The sequence below is a fragment of the Sitophilus oryzae genome, unplaced genomic scaffold (genome assembly GCF_002938485.1).
Source record: "Sitophilus oryzae breed Bouriz unplaced genomic scaffold, Soryzae_2.0 scaffold_1740_pilon_pilon, whole genome shotgun sequence".
Taxonomy (NCBI): domain Eukaryota; kingdom Metazoa; phylum Arthropoda; class Insecta; order Coleoptera; family Curculionidae; genus Sitophilus; species Sitophilus oryzae.
This window is the reverse complement of record NW_022146436.1, coordinates 728,327-750,047: the sequence shown is the minus strand read 5'-3', so window position 1 is coordinate 750,047 and position 21,721 is coordinate 728,327. Positions and strand designations below refer to the sequence as shown.

The following is a 21,721-nucleotide window of genomic DNA, read 5'->3' as shown; positions in this document are numbered from 1 at the left end:
GAAAAGCCGAAATTATCCCCTTTGTTTTTATTAAATTCAGGCTGTCCCCTTGTAACTGCAAGTTAATATCATTAAATTTTTTAAACAAATCTGTCAAATACGCAATGTCTGCTTTGAATTTGATCAAGTTTTCTTTTAAATCTGGATCTCTACTTTCTAAGAACTCTAATATGGAATCGAAAACAGAGTAAAATCTCGTTAAGCATGCACCTTTCGACAACCAGCGTACTTCAGTATGTAAGAGCAGTCGTTGGAAGTCTTCATCATTTTCGTCGCACAATTGAGCAAATAAACGCGTATTCAATGCATTGCTTCTGATTTTGTTGACAGCTTTTATTACAAAATGAAGAGATTGGTTCAACCTGTCACTTAAATGTTTTGCCACAAGATGTTGTCGGTGGATTACGCAATGAATAGCTGTAAGTCCTGGTATAATTCTTTTGAGATGACTTATAAACCCACGATATCGCCCGACCATTGCAGGAGCTCCGTCTGTTGCCACTGAAATAATGTTTGTAAATGGGATCGATTTTTCCGTAAAAAAATTACTCAGGACATTAAATATTGATTCGCCTTTAGTGTCAGTCTCCAAAGTTCTGGCAAATAGCAATTCTTCGTGAATTTCTTCCTCAACAATAAATCGGACATATGCCAATAGTAATGCTTCATTACTGGGTAACGTTGACTCGTCCAGTTGTATAGAAAAATGAGTTTTTTGCAGATGATTGCACAAAAAGCTTTCGATATCAGAGCTCATTTCATCAATGCGTCTTTGTACAGTATTGTTACTTAATGGAATTCTTTTTAGTACGTCAAATGGAGATTTGTGCAAAACAGTTTTTAAAACCTCTTCAACAGCGGGTAAAATTAATTGTTCTCCGATAGTGTGCGGTTTTCCAGATTTTGCTATAAGTAATGAGATATTGTAAGATGCCCGCAAGCCATCATCGTTACTTTGAGATGTTGAAGCGAACATACTGTGCATGGTGGGTCTCTTTCCATATTTTTCTTTCAATGTTTGAAAATATTTTAAATCTTTACCTATTTTATCAGTATGACACCTTTTTAGATGATCTTCGAGCTTTGATGGTTTCATAGAGTCATTGCTCAAAACTTTGTTGCATAATAGGCACATGGGCAATTGTTTGTCTGCCTCTGATGGAACAAAACCATATTTCAAATAATCGATACTATATTGTCGACATTTTTTCTTTGCTGTAGCCATGTTTCGTGTCAGTTACCTTACCTGTAAAAAAAAGTTTTAGTAACCAAGTTTTTTCTGAATATAGGTATCACACCGCAGCCTTTGTCAGCACGCGGAAATAGAATTACGGCTTGTAAAGGGACCAACTAATAAACCGCTGAGACAAATACAGACGTTTTCACAAAACGGTATCAATTTTAAAGTACATAATTTACCACTAATTTTTAATAGTATAAATAAAAATTGGTGTACTCAGTATCGAATACTGATCATATTTGTGTAGGAAAAAATAAAAGTCGAAATCCCAAAATTGTCCATAAAAACGATAACTAACATTTTATTAAATCAATGAGTTCACGCGCTCCGTGTATTTGCGTATTTTTTGTCTGCGGCTTCATTGTTAAAACGTGACAAACTGGCATCGAAGTCCAAGGAGCCTTTTCCCGTCGCCCGCACACCGCTCGCTCTTTCCGAAAAGGAATAGTTTTGATAAAATAGTTACTTCAAAACCAATTTAAAATGATTATGAAATTACTGTTTTATAAAATTAGTAGTTATTTGCAAGAAAAATTACAAAATTAATTGCTCTGCAATATTGCTTATTCGGCCTTTTAGAGAGGCAGTGTTTCTCTCGTGAAAAAACAATTGAATAAAACGTGCTGTGTTTGTCTTCAAATCGAAAGAGGACAATTAAAATATCTGTAAGTTACTAAGTTACCTATCTATACAGGCCGTTGTGATCAACCGACTAGTACACGTAAACAAAATACTTAAGTACTATAACAAAAAAAGGTAGGTTACTTACTTTTCTCCGGCACTAGCAAACACAGATATAAATTTTCTCACAACTTTTTTTCCAAATTCCGCCTTTTTTTCGAAATTCCGGAAACAAATGAATGCGTTTGCCTTTGGCATCAAGTATTTATAGTGGTGATCAAGTTCATGTCTGAACAAGCATTAAGCATTGTCGGGCGGATAGCGCTTTGCAAGTCTGTACACGAAATTGTACGTAATATCGAATACGCAAGTTTGGACAAGTAACAGTCGCTTGCCTTATTAAAATATTATCTGCTTAGATAGGTACTTAAAACAATGTAGGTAGGCCCTTATAAAAACTATGCTTACATTTTTGCTCTTTACTATCAAAAGCAGATAAATTTTCGTGGACCCCCATTAACATCTTATGGACCCCCATTTTTTGTTCACGCCTACGTAGACCCCCAGCAAGTCTCCCGTGGACCCCTGGGGGTCCACCTGGACCACTTTGAGAATCACTGGTCTAGACCGTGCCACGGGGGGGCGTGGACGGGGGCAAGACAGTACGTTAGTATTTGATGAGATAAGTAAATTTGTAATCAAGAGAGAGAGAGAGAGAGATTGGATAGTTCTTTTGTAAAGTAAATAATTAGTTAATATGATAGCCACGTAAGCTTTAGGTGGATTAGTGCATTTCTGTTCTCAGTAGAGTTAGAACTGCTTAGCTTGAGGAAGCGCAAGGATAGGCCCGTTAATGTTGCCTGGCAGGATCTGGGATCCCGTAATGTCATAGTAGCAGGGACGCGAATCCTCGTAATGTCGCAACGTCGCACACGGTAGGGATCTGGGATTCCGTACGCCGTGTGTCAACGGACATTATTATTATGTCTGGGACGGTACCTCCGGGTCTTCAGCGGCGGGAACAGGCCCCCAGAGTCCTCGAATCTCGGGATCGATATGTTGTGTTTATTCTGTTGCCCGTGCGGCTGATTAGTCTGGAGTCCGCGCCATCAGGGGGTGCGTGGGCGGAAGGCCAAGCAGTGCATTTGCATAGATATGTTTGTAAATCTTGTATTGAGAGACACAAAGATAAATTAGTCCATCTAGTAAGATAAATAGAAAATAAATAATAGGTAGTTAGAGCAAAACAATATCGGCATATAGCAGTTAAGTAGGTCGGAATTATGAACTGGACACTCATCCTTACTTTTAATTGTGACAGGTATTAAAGTACGCCTCCGCTCAGGGTCAATGCTTCAGGGATTATTTGGTGAGTCTGTGATTTATTATATATTTGTTTTCCTGACAATATAATACTTTAAAACATTTTAATTATCCTGTCACGAGTTATGGTTTTGTTAGTTGTTTAGATTGTTTATTATTTTATAAAGAAAGTAAACAAAAAAAAATCTTACACTTATAAAGCATATCATGTCATATGGATATAAAAATAGAACATTTGCAACGGCAAGAAAGTGGATTAGGCCTATATAGGGGAAACCACTTAAAAAAAAGTGCGGTGTGGAAACGAGCACAAGAAAAACACAAATTTGTACTGCAAATTATTCAAATTTACATAGAATCAGTTTCTCATATTAAATGAACCGCTAGAAAATATATGCTTTGTATTTAAGCGCCTGTATCTCGTTAACCTGTTCATGCACGAAATCGGTGAATAGAACTTTTTTGGAGAGAATTTAAATAACTTTCTTTTTGGTATCTTGCAAATTTTCTGTATAGTGCACTCAGATCGAGTTATTTAAAAAAAACATAAAAATGTCATAATTTGACATGATCTTTCAATATGGCGGCCAAATCCTGGATCGATATACCGTGCAAATTTAGTAGGGTATTCAACAAAACAAAACAAAGATAATAAGTGTTATTGCAGCTTGCCCCTAAGTATTAGCCGACCATACCAATAGGTATGGTAGGCTATTAGGATCGGCAAAAAAAAAGTTTTTTTAATTTTACTCAAAATGAGTTATTTGGGTCATAAATGGCCTAAATACAAAATATTTTCGTGGTGTCCGTCTGTCTCTCCGTCTGTAACACGATAACTCAAAAACCGCTGAACCGATTTTAACCAAATTTGGCACAAAAATACTGTGGCATCCTAGAATCTGGCCATTAGTTTTTGGTGGGGGTGAGGGTTGGTAAGGGGGTATAGGAGGGGGTTAAAAATTTTAAAAAATCGTAACTCCAAAATTACAGTAGCTAGCGAAACGCGGTTTTCAAATTGAGATTAGGAATAATATTTGCAACAAAATTTCTAATAACATCAAAATCAAAGTCGCAGTTTTCGAGATATAAGTGCCTCCCGGCGCCAATTTTTTCCACCTAAAACCACTTGTCGACTGGTCTATTTGGAGAAATAATTTTTCTCCTGGAAAAGTATATGTACGATGGCGGTTTTTATACAAAAAATGTAGTACATAATAGAGGGACCATTTTACGAAAAGAAAATCGGCCGTCGGTGGAGTTGGGAAATATTTATACTAAAACTTATGTAGGAGTGGTGGTAGTTTTCACCTTTCCCGTACTTTTTCTTGAATTTTGTAAAAGTCAAATGTTAGAGCAGTTAGCAAAACATATGATGACACTCGAAATCCGGAAAAAAATCGGAATAACGGTTCTTAAAATATTTGAAAAAATGTGTTTATTTTTTTAATGTTTGATGTCCCTCTAACGGACAAACGAAGTACTTTTGTATAGAGGTAAATTGTGTCCAATGAACTTATTTTGATTCCAAAAATACGCAGTAGTTCTATGTCCACGAAATATTGGGACACTCTGTATAAATCAGTCACAGGAAAAATTCAAATGCGTCTTAAATGCGTTTGGCCGACAGAATTCAACAAACATGACAAGATAATTGCAAGAACATCCACAACTATTGAAAAATTAGTTCTAGATCCCATTGAAAAAATAAACTTATTATTGGCTTAATTTACCATGAATCCGATTATTTGTCAAATTGGCTAATTGATTCGGCTTTGTGACATCGAATGCCGATATAAAAACAGATTCATCTCAGTCATAAAACTAGTACAACAATAATGGTGAATAATATTATGAAACCGATTAATATGAGGATTACTTCTTTGATACTGGTGCTTGTTTTATTTTACGTTAGTTCTGTGCAGGTATGCAATACTTAGTTTAGACACAGGTTTAGATTTTGTTTATCTTAGTCGAAATATTAGGACAACAAAACACAATTATTGTAAACATTATAATAGCGATTATAATTATTAATTGTCAATATCACAGCCTATTCTGTACCAGACGACCAACGTAGAATCTTTTACATTGAAATTGCGATACCATCTACATATTCGCTTATCTTATGTTATGTAACAAGTCAGATTCTGAACTTTGAGCTTTTTGACATACACTCTAGAACATAACGTTCTAGAGTGTATGCATAGATAAATGAAACAAGTTTAGTTAGATTGCAAAGTGCCCATAAGGACAATGTAAACACTATTTGGCGCTATTCTGCAACGATCGCGACCCTAAGCTTTTGAAAATTGCGGAGCGGTTCGGCTTTTTCCGGAATTATATCGCCAAATATTATTTATTCAAATTTATTATTATATTCTTTTAATTTTATAAATAAAATACAGTGTGTTGCATACAAGAAACTGTATTCTATATAAGTACATATTATACGAATAAAATACCGAGGATGCCATTTAAAAATCAAAAGTTGTAGTCATTTCCGGTGAAACAGGAAGTGACCGAAAACAATTGAATACGTCAATCAATCCTAATTTATGTCATATACTAACATACCAAATTTCATTTTTTTAACTGAAAAAGTAAAAAAGTTATAGGGGTGAGCCACTTTTGAGACGCACCCGGTATTCCCAAAATGAAATATTTTTAATGAAGATATTTAAGCTTAATTTTCATGCATCCGTTATCCGACGATAGGATGATACGATATTAATTTTATTGGTTGAATTTAAAGGCTTCGATTGGTTAACCGTTTTTAACCTGGTTGAATTTAAAGACTTCGATTGGTTAGAAACGGTTAACCAATCGAAGCCTTTAAATTCAACCAATAAAATTAATATTGTATCATCGTATCGTCGGACAACGGATGCGTGAAAATCAAGCTTTAACTATAGAAATTTGCGAAAAAATGTGTTAAAACAGGTAAGCATGATAAACCATAGTGATTGCTAGGAGAACTAATTTTCCTATTGACAAGTAAAAGCAAGTAGATAGCACACGTGTTTGTAAACACCCTGTATATTTTAATAAGAATATCAAAAATAAACTTTCAGTCTGAAGGATTTGTTCTAGTAAAATTCTAAATGAGTTGCAGAGAAACCTTAAAGATCATATTATCATCGTCTAGGTTCCATATACCTGTCCAAGAGAGAACTGACAATTGCCAGTTTTCCTGTACCAGTGAGACCCCCTGACTCTAACTAACCCGCAAGTATAAGGGGAGCCTCAATAGTGACAGGGGGATCTCTAAAACACACGAAGTTGACCTGCTGGTAACAAATAGGTTGTGGTTAATATTTGGACTGTTACCATTTACACTTTTTTTTCTTACAAATTGACATCCAGTGTTCGGAATGCGGTTTGTCGGAATCAAAGAAAGAGGAAATGAAAGAGATACTAACTCAGTGTATGAAGCTTAATGATTCTGCCAAGAGGACAAAAGACATGAGTACATCTGAGTCTAAAGAAACTGAAACGTCTATGGAATCCAATGAGATGCCACCACTTTTACGTGGTGAAACACTGTCTGGCAGTGAGTAAATTAATAAAAAATGAATTTATTATATTCTATAATATTTATAGACTAGAAACTAGTTTAAGACTGATTGATCACTCTTTAATGACGGGCAGATGCAAGACCAAGATTATGACTCTATTGGTCTTGCAGTGTAATAAGTAGCCTTGGTCTTGGTCGTGGTCTTGCAGTCCAGTATTAATCTTGCTGCAAAAGTCTTGTATGTCTTTTTTTGTAATATTGTCATTTTGTAAGAGAGTTTTACTAGATATACAGGGTGTACGAAGCTCAGCGTGCATTAGAAGTTTCTAGAGAACTACCTAGATCGGAGATTTTTTGCAGATCATTGTTTCACAAAGATATCTATCGATTAGAAATATTTTCAATATGGCGGCACTTCTGGAAATACCGGAAGTTGGCAGCAACTTTCTTATTTTAAATGTCATTTTTTATTACATATTTAAATTCTCTGTAAAAATTTTTGAATTTTGATATTAAACATTAACCGTTTGTGAGAAAAAAAAATATTTAAAATTTTTGGACGAAAAAACCTGCCTGTCAAAAATATGTGTATGGCCTAAACGTCAAATTTAGTGATTACCACAGCCACTGTACCACAAAGAGGAGACATGTGGCTACCTATTTCAAAAATTAAATCGTTCAAATGTCATATAATATTGACCGTAGCTGTCATGGGATTGAGCAATTAAAAAATTATCGTTAATATTTTTTTTCAAATGGAAACCCACTTTTTTTGTTCACTAGTGAAAAGGCGTTAGTCAATTAGTTACTTTTTGACTATACATTGGCAATGTCATATTGTGACACTTTGTTCAAAAAACAGTACCTATATTATCGATTATCATTTCCAAGCCAACCTTGCGCTTTTTTTTCGATCATACGGTATATTATTAATAATATCAACTATTAGATATCACAATACTTGATATTATTAAATATAAAGGCCGAAAATACGAAATATATTTTTATAAATAATACTAATACACTTTTCAAACACTTAAGCAGGCGGTCTTATAATACAGGAAATTCAAATAATTTGTTTTCTGACAGATGGAAATAAATTGCCAGGCTGTTTGACACTATGTCAAAGGAAGATAAATAAAATAAAAAAAATATACATTTTCAAACTAAATTTTAAATAACTTAAAAACGATTTATTTTAGGATATAGGAACATGTATAGTTATAAAATAACGAATTAAAAAACATTTTCACTAGTGAAATAAAAAAGTGGGTCTCCATTTGAAATACTAAATAATTTATGATAATTTTTTAATCGCTCAATTCCATGACAGCTACCGCCATTATTATATGACATTTGAACAGTTTAATCTTTGAAATAGAGAGCGACATGATGTCTTCTCTTTATGTCGCAGTGGCTGTGGTAATTATAAAATTTAACTTTTAGGCAATACAAATTTTTTGACAGGTAGTTTTTTTCGTTCAAAAATTTTAAATATTTTTTTCTCAAAAAACCGGTTAATGTTAGGTCTAGAGTGTTTAACATCAATATTCATAGAATTTTACAGAGAATTTAAGTATGTAATAAAAAATGGGGGCACCCGTTTAAATTAAGAAAGTTGCTGTCAACTTTCGGTATTTTCGGAAGTGCCGCCATATCGAAAATATTTTTAATCGATAGATCTCGTCGTAAAACATTGATGTGCAAAAATTCTCCGATCTAGATCTTGTAGTTTACTAGAAACTTCTAATGCACGCTCAGCCTGGGACACCCTGTATACTTTCTACATAGGAAATGTTTAAATAAATAATATTTTTAGTAATTTAATTCAAATAAAACGCTAAAGAAGGAAATTATTAGACGCTATTGTCTAACGAAATCACATAAACGTAAACATAATGCAAGAACGCAAGAGGTTTGCATGCTTGGTCTTGATCTTGATCTTGCGGAAGTCTTGCACTGGTAGGTCTAGACTAGTCTCGCTCATCACTATCATTCTTGAAGCAACCAATCAGAAAAAGTATTATTAGGTACAGGGACATCATTTTAAGTGTCTCACTTGATTTATAATTTTCCTGTTTGGTATTTAAAGATATTAGAAAGATTTCCTAATGTAATTTTTCGCGAGGATGCCGATTCTCTACACCTAAATTTTTTAAAACGTCAATTTTGACAGATACGACGCCATCTTGATTTTTTTTAAATAGAAACCCCACATATTTTAGCATGGTCCGGTAGACATATTTTAGCTAATTTCAAAAATATATAGTTTAGTATACTTTGCACTTACCGTTTTCGATATACAGTGGATTTAAAAATGAATTGTTCCAGAATCATTTTAAGTGTCTCACCCAATTTAAAATTTTCCTCTTCTCTATTTTAAGATAGTAAAAAGATATTTCAATGTAATTTTTCGCGAGGATGCCGATTTTCTACATTAAAATTTTTTACAATGTCAATTTTGACAGATACGAAGCCATCTTGATTTTTTTTAAATGGAAACCCCATCAAATTTTAACACCGCCCGGTAGACAAACTTTAGCTAATTTCAAAAATATATAGTTTAGTATACTTTGCACTTACCGTTTTCGATATACAGTGGATTTAAAAATGAATTGTTCCAGAATCATTTTAAGTGTCTCACCCAATTTAAAATTTTCCTCTTCTCTATTTTAAGATAATAAAAAGATATTTCAATGTAATTTTTCGCGAGGATGCCGATTTTCTACATTAAAATTTTTTACAATGTCAATTTTGACAGATACGAAGCCATCTTGATTTTTTTTAAATGGAAACCCCATCAAATTTTAACACTTTCGAAATAAAAATGAAACTTCTACACCCTGTATCTCCGAAACTAAGTATTGTAGGACATATATTTATACGAACTTTTTTACTTATTTTTATCTGCAGAGTATGCTGCCGAAGATTCCGGAATACAGTTCGGACCACCCCGTATATAAAAAAAATGAAAATTTAGTTTTAAACTGCTCATTTATCATAAGATAGCTCAATTTACGTAAATTTCATGCATTTGGATACAAATGCCACTCAGTTGTAAGTGAATGGCAATCATATTCAAATACATAAAAATTAGAGGAATTCTTGATTTCAACCCCCTGTATATAGAAAACGGTAAATGCAAAGTATACTAAACTATACATTTTTGAAATTAGCTAAAATTTGTCTATCGGGCGGTGTTAAAATTTGATGTGGTTTCCATTTAAAAAAAAATCAAGATGGCGTCGTATCTGTCAAAATTGACGTTGTAAAAAATTTAATGTAGAAAATCGGCATCCTCGCAAAAAATTACATTAAAATATCTTTTTACTATCTTAAAATAGAAAAGAGGAAAATTTTAAATTGGGTGAGACACTTAAAATGATTCTGGAACAATTCATTTTTAAATCCACAGTATATCGAAAACGGTAAGTGCAAAGTATACTAAACTATATATTTTTGAAATTAGCTAAAATATGTATACCGGACCATGCTAAAATATGTGGGGGTTTCCATTTAAAAAAAATCAAGATGGCGTCGTATCTGTCAAAATTGACGTTGTAAAAAATTTTAATGTAGAAAATCGGCATCCTCGCAAAAAATTACATTAAAATATCTTTTTACTATGTTAAAATAGAAAAGAGGAAAGTTTTAAATTGGGTGAGACACTTAAAATGATTCTGGAACAATTCATTTTTAAATACACTGTATATCGAAAACGGTAAGAGCAAAGTATACTAAACTATATATTTTTGAAATTAGCTAAAATATGTCTACCGAACCATGCTAAAATATGTGGGGGTTTCTATTTAAAAAAAATCAAGATGGCGTCGTATCTGTCAAAATTGACATTTTAAAAAATTTTGGTGTAGAGAATCGGCATCCTCGCAAAAAATTACATTAGAAAATCTTTCTATTATCTTTAAATACCAAACAGGAAAATTATAAATCGAGTGAGACACTCAAAATGATGTCCCTGTAGAATGATTTTGCAATGAATAAAAAAACTATTTTATATTTCCTGGACTCATTTGAATTATTTCTTGTATTTTTCAGAAAATGTATCAAGCAATCTCAGAACTACAAAAATTCGAATGAGGAGAGCTAAGTCAAACAACAAACTGAGTGATGACTCACCTATGGTTAATCGACAGAGACAACAATCAACATCGTCTACAACCGAAGAATCAAGAGGACAATATTCAGATCAATCTGATGAAAATGAAACTAGCAGCAGTTCTGAGGATATGTGCGTGGTGCAGTGTGTCTATGAGAAACTAGACGTGGTGTGTTTAATATTTGTATTTTTAAATTTACCATCATAATATGCATCTTCACTTTACTATTAATAATGACCAGAAAAGAGAAATCTTATATAAAGCTTTTTCGGAATGCTGGGTCTCCAGTATCTATAGGCTTGGTGCATTTCAGTTGATTTCAACAAAATCCGACCCCAGCGCTTCAACGGCAAAAATCAGAAATTATCAGTATCTATTTCACGCCGCGCCGCCGTCACGTTGATCGCATTAAAATATTATTAAAATCGTGGTTTTGTCATAATATTTATGTATTTTAGTTTTTTGCTAATGCAGTTATTGAGACTATAAAACACTCATAGGTACGAGGTTTGGGTGATGTAACGCTGTTTCGGGTAGTAAAAAATAAGTGAAAAAGAATTCGAACTAGGCGTCGGCGTCGTGTTGTATTGTGACAATTTCAAATGTTCATAAAATTGCCGAAAAAATGTTCAGCGTAAAGGAGAACGTAATTAAGGCATTGTTGGGTGCAATAACATTCAATAACTCAACTTTCCCGGATATATCAACTCTTCCGAAACAAAATTTTATAACTTCATAGTTTCTCACACTGATTTAATCAAAAGCAAAAAATGGATTTAAGCAGTTCGACGAAACAAGTGAGCAAAGTGCTTCATAATCAAGAAATTAAATGACATATACTATGAGAGGATAAAATATAATTTGCAATATTAATGGTACACTTTTTTTAATCAACTAGTGATTAAATGTTTTATGAACATCTTCTAAAATTATAATTATGTACCTTTAAAAAATTTCGTTATAGCCGAAATAGCCCGAATTATGCCTTACTAGCATAACCGATGATTAAAATTATGCTTGCTACCATAGTTGGACTCATCAAAAAGTTTTTTTAACTGGAATAATAAACTGTAATACAAGTTAGACCTTCTGAAGTTATCAAAATATTTACTTTTTTATTTTTATTTTTAGAATTTTCACAAATTATACTTCCTAACACTTTTAGAATAATTAAATAATACATTTTTCGTATTCTCGCTATTTAAACCCGTGTATTTGTAAGTACTAGATTTTTATGATATTCTCCGACGATGGCAGCACCAGCGGAAAATGCACCAAACCTATAATTATTGTATTCATAGATATCAACTTTTCATAGATAATTATATCTTTCCAAATCTGAAGTTGATTCTTTTTTACATTTTTAGACCAATTCCAAAGGATTTCCAGACAGCAAAAGACTAACCGATGCCATTATTGAATCAGTAAAACAAAAAGACAAAAAAGATGTTATTAAGACATTAGTAGAGGGATGTTTCATAGACTTGAATAAAGGTTTATTTAAGTCCAATTGTAAAATGTTTTAAGTTTTAAAATCTCAAAAATTTTAGATGATTCTGAAGATGCTTGCCATTATTCTACACAACTGGCAAGGTGTCTATTTGAAAAAGGAAGAGAGAATTGTAGTGATTGGCCTATGGAAAATGTTACTTTTTAAAAATGATGCCCAATATTGAACAGTGGATAAAATAAAATTATTTATGTACTTATCGTTTTCGTTAATGTAATATTACGCTTAGTTATATTTAAAAAGTTATAATATAATCAAAGATGTTTTAAATTTAAAATACTTTAAATTTTAGCTTTACGTAGATTTGTATATACGTACACTTTAACAAAAATAAATAAGACTACACCATCATATCAAATCAAATTGAAATATTGATTTCTTCTTAACTCTAAATACACACATTCTCGTAAAAAAGTATTATTGTTGTAAATTACAGTAAATTACAATTTTTATTCCTAGCTATTTTTAGATAATTATTTATTGCTTCTGGCTTCGTACGTGTCAATTCCAGCAGCGAATTGATACCTTCTTGCTCATGTACTGATCCTAGAGGTATGTAGTTCGTGAACGAACTAGTTCCAATGAACTATTCCGACCTCGGAATAAAAGGAAGTAGTTCCAGGTTTCTCAAAGAACTAATTCCTCAGGCCCTATTCCGGGATCGAGACTGTGACCGATATACAGACCTGGTCATTTAATTACTGTGTATAGGATTTTAATGGATACGGATAATAATGGTTTCAGGTTTCTCAAAGACCTCGTTCCTCAGGACCTATTCCGGAATCGAGACTGTGACCGATATAAATAATAATATGCGACGGCGGACATATCGGCCAACGCAATCGTAGCCTTTGTCCTAGTCCGATGCTAGGCAGAACTGGGTAAGCAAGCCGTATGTTATCGGATCCGGACCTAAGGGAGCTAAATAAAAGACCAGTTTACGTCCGGATCGGCCAGCGCGATCGTAGCCCGATGCTAGGAGGGAGTGGAGAGTGCCAGCCGTATGTTACCTGTCCCGGATCGAAAGGACTGAGAGGAACTAGAGGAACTAATTAAAAGACTAGTTCACGGGAATCTATCCAGTCAGCAGATCCGAGATAATGCAAGGCGACGACGATGGATTCGGCCTTGTCTATTGCCACAGCCAGCGTAATTACCATAGAAAATTGTCGTGGATACTGTTTTTGATTTTTAGTTTATTCTTTGAATATTGTTGGAATGTTTCTTGTTATTCGAATGTTTTGCAAAACGTTTCACGAAATATTTCGCAAAACATTTCTGGAAATACTTTCAGAAGTAAACTCAAATATAGGCCCGTGTTATAAAAATTAGTTTCCACCTTTCCTGAAATAGATCGAGATTTAATCAGTAATTTTATTATATTATACGAATATTCTCGTTGATTATTGGTTTGAAATAAATATGACGGTGTCCTCCGATGAAAATACCAGTTACTAACTCTAAATTCGAATTCTGAGCAGGCAAATGAGCTAGGTGCTTTAGTTATTCAGAAGCTACAAACCTATCGATAAAAATATGCATGAAAATTTACTTCCTAGCACACAACCAAAGAATTTTGGTACACATCCAGGTTGGTACAGTATCAAGTTTATTATAGTTCTATTATCTGTGATTTATGATAGTGATTTTCTTAGCCACGTAGGGCACAGATCGTTACGCAGTGTTGCTACAAGCTTATTTTTCATTGGGGTAGATTATCACGAGATAGCGAGGAAATTGTTTTATAAAGGAGTATAGATCTACCTCGAATGGGGTGACTATAGCAACACTGCCGTTACTACTTTTCCTCTCGCTTGCTCGTGCGTGACGGCCGTCACGGCCCTCATTTAAGGCATAAACATGAGTTTTTTCCACTTTGGTTTTTACTGACCTTAGATTCAGCTCGATACAGTTTCTGGTTATATTCTTCATTAAAATATTTTAGTTCTTTAGTTGCTTTGGCTTCCTGTCCAAAAATAATCGTTTTTAAATAGCACATTTCCCTTGACGAGTTTTCTATTATATCAACTTCTTCTTTCTTCGAATCGTCGAGAAAATCCTTAAGTTCTTTTTCATACTCCATTTGTAAATCGTTGATGTAATTATTTTGACTTGCTGTAAAATAAAAAAAACATATTATTTATAACAATGATACATTCAGTGGCGTAACTACCGATGTGCCGCGTGTGCGAAGCACACGGGCCCGGTCTCTCGGAGGGCCCGGGCCGCATTTCCATATCTATCACATGCTATCGCGAATCAAGCAAAATCGGGCGATCCCGAACTTCTGAAGTTCTTATCTATCACATGTCTTCTTAACTACATAACTAGCACACGCTATCACGAAAATAACTTATTACTTTACACTTGTTCTTGTGCAATTTTGTAGCTGTGTTTTCTTTTTTATTTTGCAAAATAAAAGTAACTGGAAATATGTGATTTTTCATTAGCAGCATTAAATTTGACAAAAAGAAAATTTGCTGTATTGTCACTGGATTTCTGTACCATGGAATAGAAATAGAACTAAGCTAGTTGTAGCATCAAAAAGAGCATGAAAAATTATACTGGCCAAACTAGTTAACTCAAAATCACAAAAACTCTAGTTGTATTAAGGGGACGATAAGACAGCTGAGTTACGAGAGGTGCCAGAAACTGCCACTTTTTTAAAATCACCCTGTAGCTCAGTAACTAAGAGGGCCATGACAAATCCTATTAGATTAGGGCATCTCTCATTTTGTCAAAAAGTAGCCGACTATTGTGAAAACCTATTCATAAGGGCGATCATCAACAAAACACAATGGGATACCCTGTAGGTACAAGGTATTCCATTCGTAAAAAAATATCTTATTATCGCACCCTGCATACGAAGGGCATAAAAAATTGCTATAGCACTTAAATTCAATTTGTCCTTGCTTCAAATAATATCGCGATTACATGTGCTGATTATGACGGCAATTCCCAATACTTCTTTCTTAACATGTTCATGTTCCTATTTACACTGTTTATTTTAATTTAGTTAATTTTGTTGTTATTTTTTGTTTTTATTTATTTGATATTTTATATGTTTTGGGTTAGATATGCTGTGTTGCAGTAATAAATAATACTATATAAAAATTAATTTGATAATGTTATTTCTAACCTAAAATATGAGTGCATATTCTTCAGATTAGTATATAAAGGATATAAGTATTGAAATATGTAGGTGTAATAGGGGGCCCGGTAAAAATTTTGCACACAGGCCCGTGAGTCTGTTGTTACGCCACTGGACACATTCACATTCTTCTATTCTAAAATCTACAATTTAACAAAAATATATTCTTACTAATAATTTCGTCTAAATGAATGGAGTGGTATTTAAAATTATTTGAATATTGTTCTTCAGCTTCTTCCAATTCCTCCATCAGTTTAGAAATGGTGCCATTTTTATATTCCAAAGCCCTTTCAATATATGTCTTTAAATGTTCCACATCATCTTTCATTTCTTTCACTTTTATTTTTCGTAAGATTTGGTGCCAGTTTTGATTAATTTTAGCCAAATTTAGCCTCCCAAAAGCTTCTTCTTTTTTAATTTTTTTCTATAATCAAAAATCAACATTTACTGTTCTAAATAGCTAAAAATAAGTATAATAATATTAAACTATATAGTAAACGTTCAGCGACCCAATGTGAGTACATAATAATTAGTTAAAATCCTCTACTAAGATAAATGCTGTCATTGTAATTGTAATTTATTTGTTATAAAGCCCAGCTTGGCATTCTGTAACTGTAACCCCAGCATTTTTTAAAAACCCTGTATTTATAAACTTAACTCTATAATATACAGAATCCGGCAATACTGCGTCGGCATCTGTAGCTCCTAGAATAAAAAACTTACACATTTTGTTTAAATGCAAACACTGCAAACCTAGTAAAAGTATGTACTAGGATGTATTTCAAGAAAGTATTTTAACTTTTAATAGGTAGCTCAAAAAAGTGTGAGTGGATCGGAATGATTTTTTTTAAATAGAATACCCTGTATATTGTTGCATTTTTGGCTTCCTTTCTGATCACTATACATAATCCTAAGATATGAGTAAACATATTTCAATAGTTTCAGAGATATTAATAAATAAGTAAAAATATATATGCTACTGTAAATATCTGAAATGCGGTAAAACCTAGGATAAGCGCGCTAAACATAGGATTTACCAAAAGCATTAACTAATTAGGTTAGCCTGATTATTTGGAGGGTGTTAATACCTTGGTTAGCCTGGTTATTTGGAGGGTGTTAATGCTTTGGATAGCCTGGTTATTTGGGGGGTGTTAATGCATTGGTTATGTGGTTATTTGGTGGGGTTCGTTGGTTTTTACTACCACTTGCTTTTGGTAAATCCTAGGTTTTACCGCATTTTGGACATTTACAGTAACATATATATTTTTCAGCTTTTCTTAAACAAATTATTAAAAATACAAGAAATGTTCTAAAATCAAAACTATATTAGGTATTTACTTTCCAGGGTCTGTGCTTACTTTGCTATAAATATGATAATCGTAAATCTGTGGTATTTTACGGTTGTGTTTATTTTTTAACTTTCCATCTAATCAAAATTATATACAAGGTGTTCCATTAAAAAAAAACGAAGAAAAATTATTTTATATTTTAGAAAGTTTGCCGTAGAATTTTGAACACGTCGTATAATTTAAGATTACGATATTTATAGCAAAGTAAGTATAGACCATCTAAAGTAAACACCTAATTTAGTTTTAATTTCAGGACAGTTCTTGTATTTGTAAGTTGTTTAAGGAAGGTTGAAAAATATATTTTTTTATTTATTTATTAATATCTCTGAAATTATCGAAATATATGTACTCATATCTTAGGATTATGTAAAGTGATTTGAAAGGAAGCCAACAATGCAATAATATACAGGCTTTTCCATTTAAAAAAAATCATATCCCGATCCACTCACACTTTTTTGAGCCATCCTATAGAAGTTAAAATATTTTCGTGAAATACACCTTCTTACATACCTACTTTAGGTTTGCACATAAAGAAAAATTAAACAAATTTCTCAAGTTTTTTTTTATTCTGAGAGCATTTGCCTGACACACTATTGCCGAACCCTGTATATAGATAGTCACTACTTACTTTCATGAATGTGGCTATTAACTGTTCCTTTCTTCTTTTAGCTTCTTCTTCAATTTCGGCTCTATGTTGAAGGTACCTCGCTCTCTCTTCATCTGACATTTTTGCTAATTTATTAGCTAAAGACTTTTTCTTTTTTCCGGCCATTTTTCTAATTGGAAATAAGATTTCAACCACAGTAGTGAACTGATTCTTAAAATCGATCTAACATGCATTTCCGTTGCTATGACGAGAAATACCAAAGAGGCCTACTAATTCTGCTTTGAAGCTAATAAGTAACTAACTTTTATATTTCAACTTTATTTCAACGAAGACAAGACAATTTTTACAATCGAAATATTGTAAAAAATACAGCTGGTTCTGAAAATATGTATACAGGGTTCGGCCAAAGTGAGTCGGGCATCTGTAGCTCCTATAATAAAAATCTTAGGAATTTTGTTTAAGTGCAGACCTAAAGTATGTAATAGGATATATTTCAGGAAAAATATGTTAACAGGTACAGGGGGCTTCAAAAAAGTGTGAGTGGATCACGAATATTTTTTTTAAATGGGACACTTTGTATATGATTGCATTTTTGGCTTCCTTTCTGATCACTTTACATAATCCTGAAATATTAAATATGTTTAGATAGTTTCAGAGATATTAATAAATGAACGAACAAAATATATTTTTTCAGGCTTTTTGAAAATAATTTTTAAAAATAGAAGAAATTTCCTGAATGGAAAAACTATAATAGGTATTTACTATAGTTGGCCTGTACATACTTTCCTATAAATATCGTAATCTTAAACCGTGCAGGGGGTTCAAAATTCTATGCCAAACTTTTTAAAATATAAAATGGTTGTTCTTCGTTATTTTAAATGCAACACTACTGTCCTTTGTTAGATGGAGAATTAATAAACACTAACCTTATATATAGATATTAATAAACACCACTAAAATAATTTTTAATCAACCCTGTATATTACTTTTTCAATAGATGGAGAATTAAAAAATGGACATTTTTTGTAGTTGGAGTATTTCAAAATTTTTAACGGTTTCGCAGATATTCGCGGTTTTATATTTCATATTATGGCATTTTCCACAGTAATTTTTTATCAAAACCACCCATTTATATTTTAGAAAGCTTTTAGAAAATTGGCGTAGAATTTTGAATATCCTCTGTATGATTTATGATTACCATATTTGTAACAAAGTAAGTATAGACCATCTAAAGTAAATACCTATTATAGTTTTGATTTCAAGACAGTTCTTGTATTTTTAATAATTTTTTTTAAGAAAGGCTGAAAAATATATATTTTTTATTTATTTATTAATATCTCTGATATTATGATCTTAGAAGTAATCTGAAAGGAAGCCAAAAATGCAATAATATATTCTGCATATTATTGCATTTTTGCTATCTACAGGCTGTTCCATTAAAAAATCATCCCTATCCACTCATACTTTTTTGGCCCACCCTATAAAACTTAAAATACTTTCCTGAATAATATCTTCGTACATACTTTAGGTTTGCACTTAAACAAAATTCTCAAATTTTGTATTCTATGAGCTACAGATGCCCGATGACGCAATATTGCCAGACCCTGTATACTTAAGTATGCTTCTTTTATTGGTGGGGTAGCGTGTACGGGGTTTCAATAAAGAATGGCACAAAGAAATACTTGGACGTTTCAAATATTAATAGCGCATATGTCCCACGTGTTTCTGATAACGAAAACATATTAAATCTGCGGACGAAGGGGTAGAAAATGAGAAAAAAAAACAATAATTCGAGCGTCAGATATTCTATATAGAAGCTTCTATATTTTATATAGAAGCTCCTATTCAAAAGACCCATATTTTTTAGTAATACCTGTGGCAATACATAGTTCTCATCACCACATTTTATTCATGGCTTTACCTACTTTAGCTTGGAAAAATCGATAGACTATATTATGTTATTCCCTTTTGATACTTGAATGATTTTCTTCAAAATAATTAAAAAATAACCACGCTCGAGAGTGTCGTAACGTATATTTTAAGTAATACCATATATAAACAAGGGTAATACCGACGGTCAAGGACTGTATATACATGGTATATACCTTGTATATACCGATAGTGCCATTTAAAATTCAAAAGTTGTAGTCATTTCTAGTAGTGGGAACTATCGAATGAATACTATCGAAACATTCGATAGTTGCAATTCATTCGAATAATTCGATAGCTAGTAAAAAAACATTCGTTGAAAACTATTCGAATAAAAATTATCGAATAGATGCGTCATCTGCCTTGAAATATTGTATTCTAGTAATTCGGTAGCAAAAACCATTCATTTATAAAATTCATTCATTTAGAAAATTCATTTATTCGTCAGGATCGATTATAATAAAATATTAACTGGATTTTAGTTGTCGCCCGGCGACGTAGGTTTCTTTCCGAAAAACCCCGTCGGTGGCAATGCTATAAAAGAAGCCGGCATCTTTGATTTTTTGTGGAGTCAGATAAAGATAAGGACACATTATTTTTTTTATTGAGGTGCTAGTATTTACAGAGAAAATACATTATGAAGGGCGCTGTTGCCATATATTGGTATTAGTCTCGGTATTAATTGATATTAGCAAAGAATATTATTGTTTGGCTTAGTTAGTTAGGGATAGTATGTCTATATATTTTATATTTTTTTATTAATATTCTGTTGTTACACTGCAATAATACTTGTTATTTTGGATGTAGGAAAATTATTTTTAATGTGTTTAAGCAAAGACTGGTTTAATAAATAATAATAACAGTAATAATTTGTTATACCTATTAACAACAAAATTTGAAATCATTTAATATAAACATTTTTTTTAAGTAGTAGCAAAATATAAACAACAAATTTGATGTCAAAATTATTTATATTAGATCCTATTTAAAAATAATATAGTCTCTCAATTTTTTGTGGCAACGTTGGTTTATTAAATAATAATAATTACAGAACTAATTTGTTATATTAACAACAAATTTTAAAATCATGAAATATAAACATTTATTAATTTTCTAAGCGTGCAGTGTAATGCAAGGAAAATATAAATAAAAATTAGAAATCAAAATTATTTATATTCGGTACTTTATATTACTATTTAATAATAATAATATTTACTTTTACTGGTATTTACTTACTAAAAAATAAATGAAATATTTCTTCGCAAAAAACTACATGTAAGAGAATTAGCATAAACAAAATACAAACATCGTTAACTTTTTTTTAAATTGGCACGTGTAAAACTTTTAATTTAATTTTCTCACCCCATAGTCTGAGTTCGATAACCATTTACTTAACCACATTAATTAATATAATTATTAAGTTCAACTAATTCATATTATTAAAACATCTAAAATACAAATATGTATTTTTAAAATTAATTGTAAGTTCATCTCATCTCTCTTAAAAATTGCTACTTCTCAAAATTTCCCATTAAAAAATAGACCATATACCATATAAAATTAAATAATTGAAAGATCGGGCTACGGAAAATCACACAAACTTTCGGAAAAATTTTGACCACCTGCACACGCACACAATCGTCAATTAAAAAAACTACTATTTTAGTATTTTAAATATTTTAATAAACGCAAAAATAGCACAGTATTTATAAGGCGAAGTTATAAAAATTTGGAAGAACTAATAATGCCACTGACGCACACAAAAATCAAACGAATACTAAATTTCATTTATCAAAAACATTCGATAGTCGTGGCTCAACGATAACCATTTAGTCGCACGGCGAGGTTGTCACATATGCTTTAGTATCCAAATGAATGAATTATTTTATTCGAATAAAACCATTCGATAGTTGAAATCATTCATTCAGTAACCATTCGATAGTCTAATTCAATCGATAGTTCCCATCGCTAGTCATTTCCGGTAAAGCAAGAAATGACCGCGTAAACAATTGAATAAATCAATCAACCAAATAAATTAGGATGATCTTCTTCTTGTGATCATCGAAAATCAAGAAGAAATTCCTAATGTATGTCTCATAATATCATACGAAATCTCGTTTTTTATCTGAAAAAATATAAAGTTATAGGAGTGAGCCACTTTTGAAAAACACCCTACTACCTACTCTATACTAGTCACTAGTCTAATTAATAGTACGCCATATTTTTAAGATTAAGTGGTATACCGATTAAGTAAACATGACCGTCAATAAACGTATAATCACTATTACTTTCTGACCTCCTTCCGACATGATTAGAATTTCTGAGCACGTCCATGCTCATAATCCCTACCTTTATATCT

At 32.2% G+C, this 21,721-nt stretch overlaps 2 protein-coding genes across 2 annotated transcripts in view; one reads left to right on the top strand and one right to left on the bottom strand.

The window, feature by feature from the left end:
* The window catches only part of LOC115881810 (dynein regulatory complex subunit 2), a 62,400-nt gene extending 44,802 nt beyond the window's left edge, over window positions 1–17,598 (bottom strand). The window contains exons 1-3 of the mRNA XM_030899481.1: window positions 17,455–17,598; window positions 15,649–15,901; window positions 14,218–14,441 (exon numbers count right to left, since the gene is read on the bottom strand). Of these exons, the coding sequence (XP_030755341.1) occupies window positions 14,218–14,441; window positions 15,649–15,901; window positions 17,455–17,598 (621 nt within the window). The remainder of the gene's footprint in view (window positions 1–14,217; window positions 14,442–15,648; window positions 15,902–17,454) is intronic.
* On the top strand, window positions 5,031–12,643 carry LOC115881791 (general odorant-binding protein 71). The gene is made up of 5 exons (XM_030899457.1): window positions 5,031–5,106; window positions 6,548–6,734; window positions 10,755–10,984; window positions 12,184–12,310; window positions 12,367–12,643. Exons 1-5 carry the CDS (start codon window positions 5,035–5,037, stop codon window positions 12,471–12,473), a joined length of 723 nt encoding a protein of 240 aa, XP_030755317.1. The 5' UTR covers window positions 5,031–5,034; the 3' UTR covers window positions 12,474–12,643.
* Window positions 17,599–21,721: the final 4,123 nt, after the last annotated feature.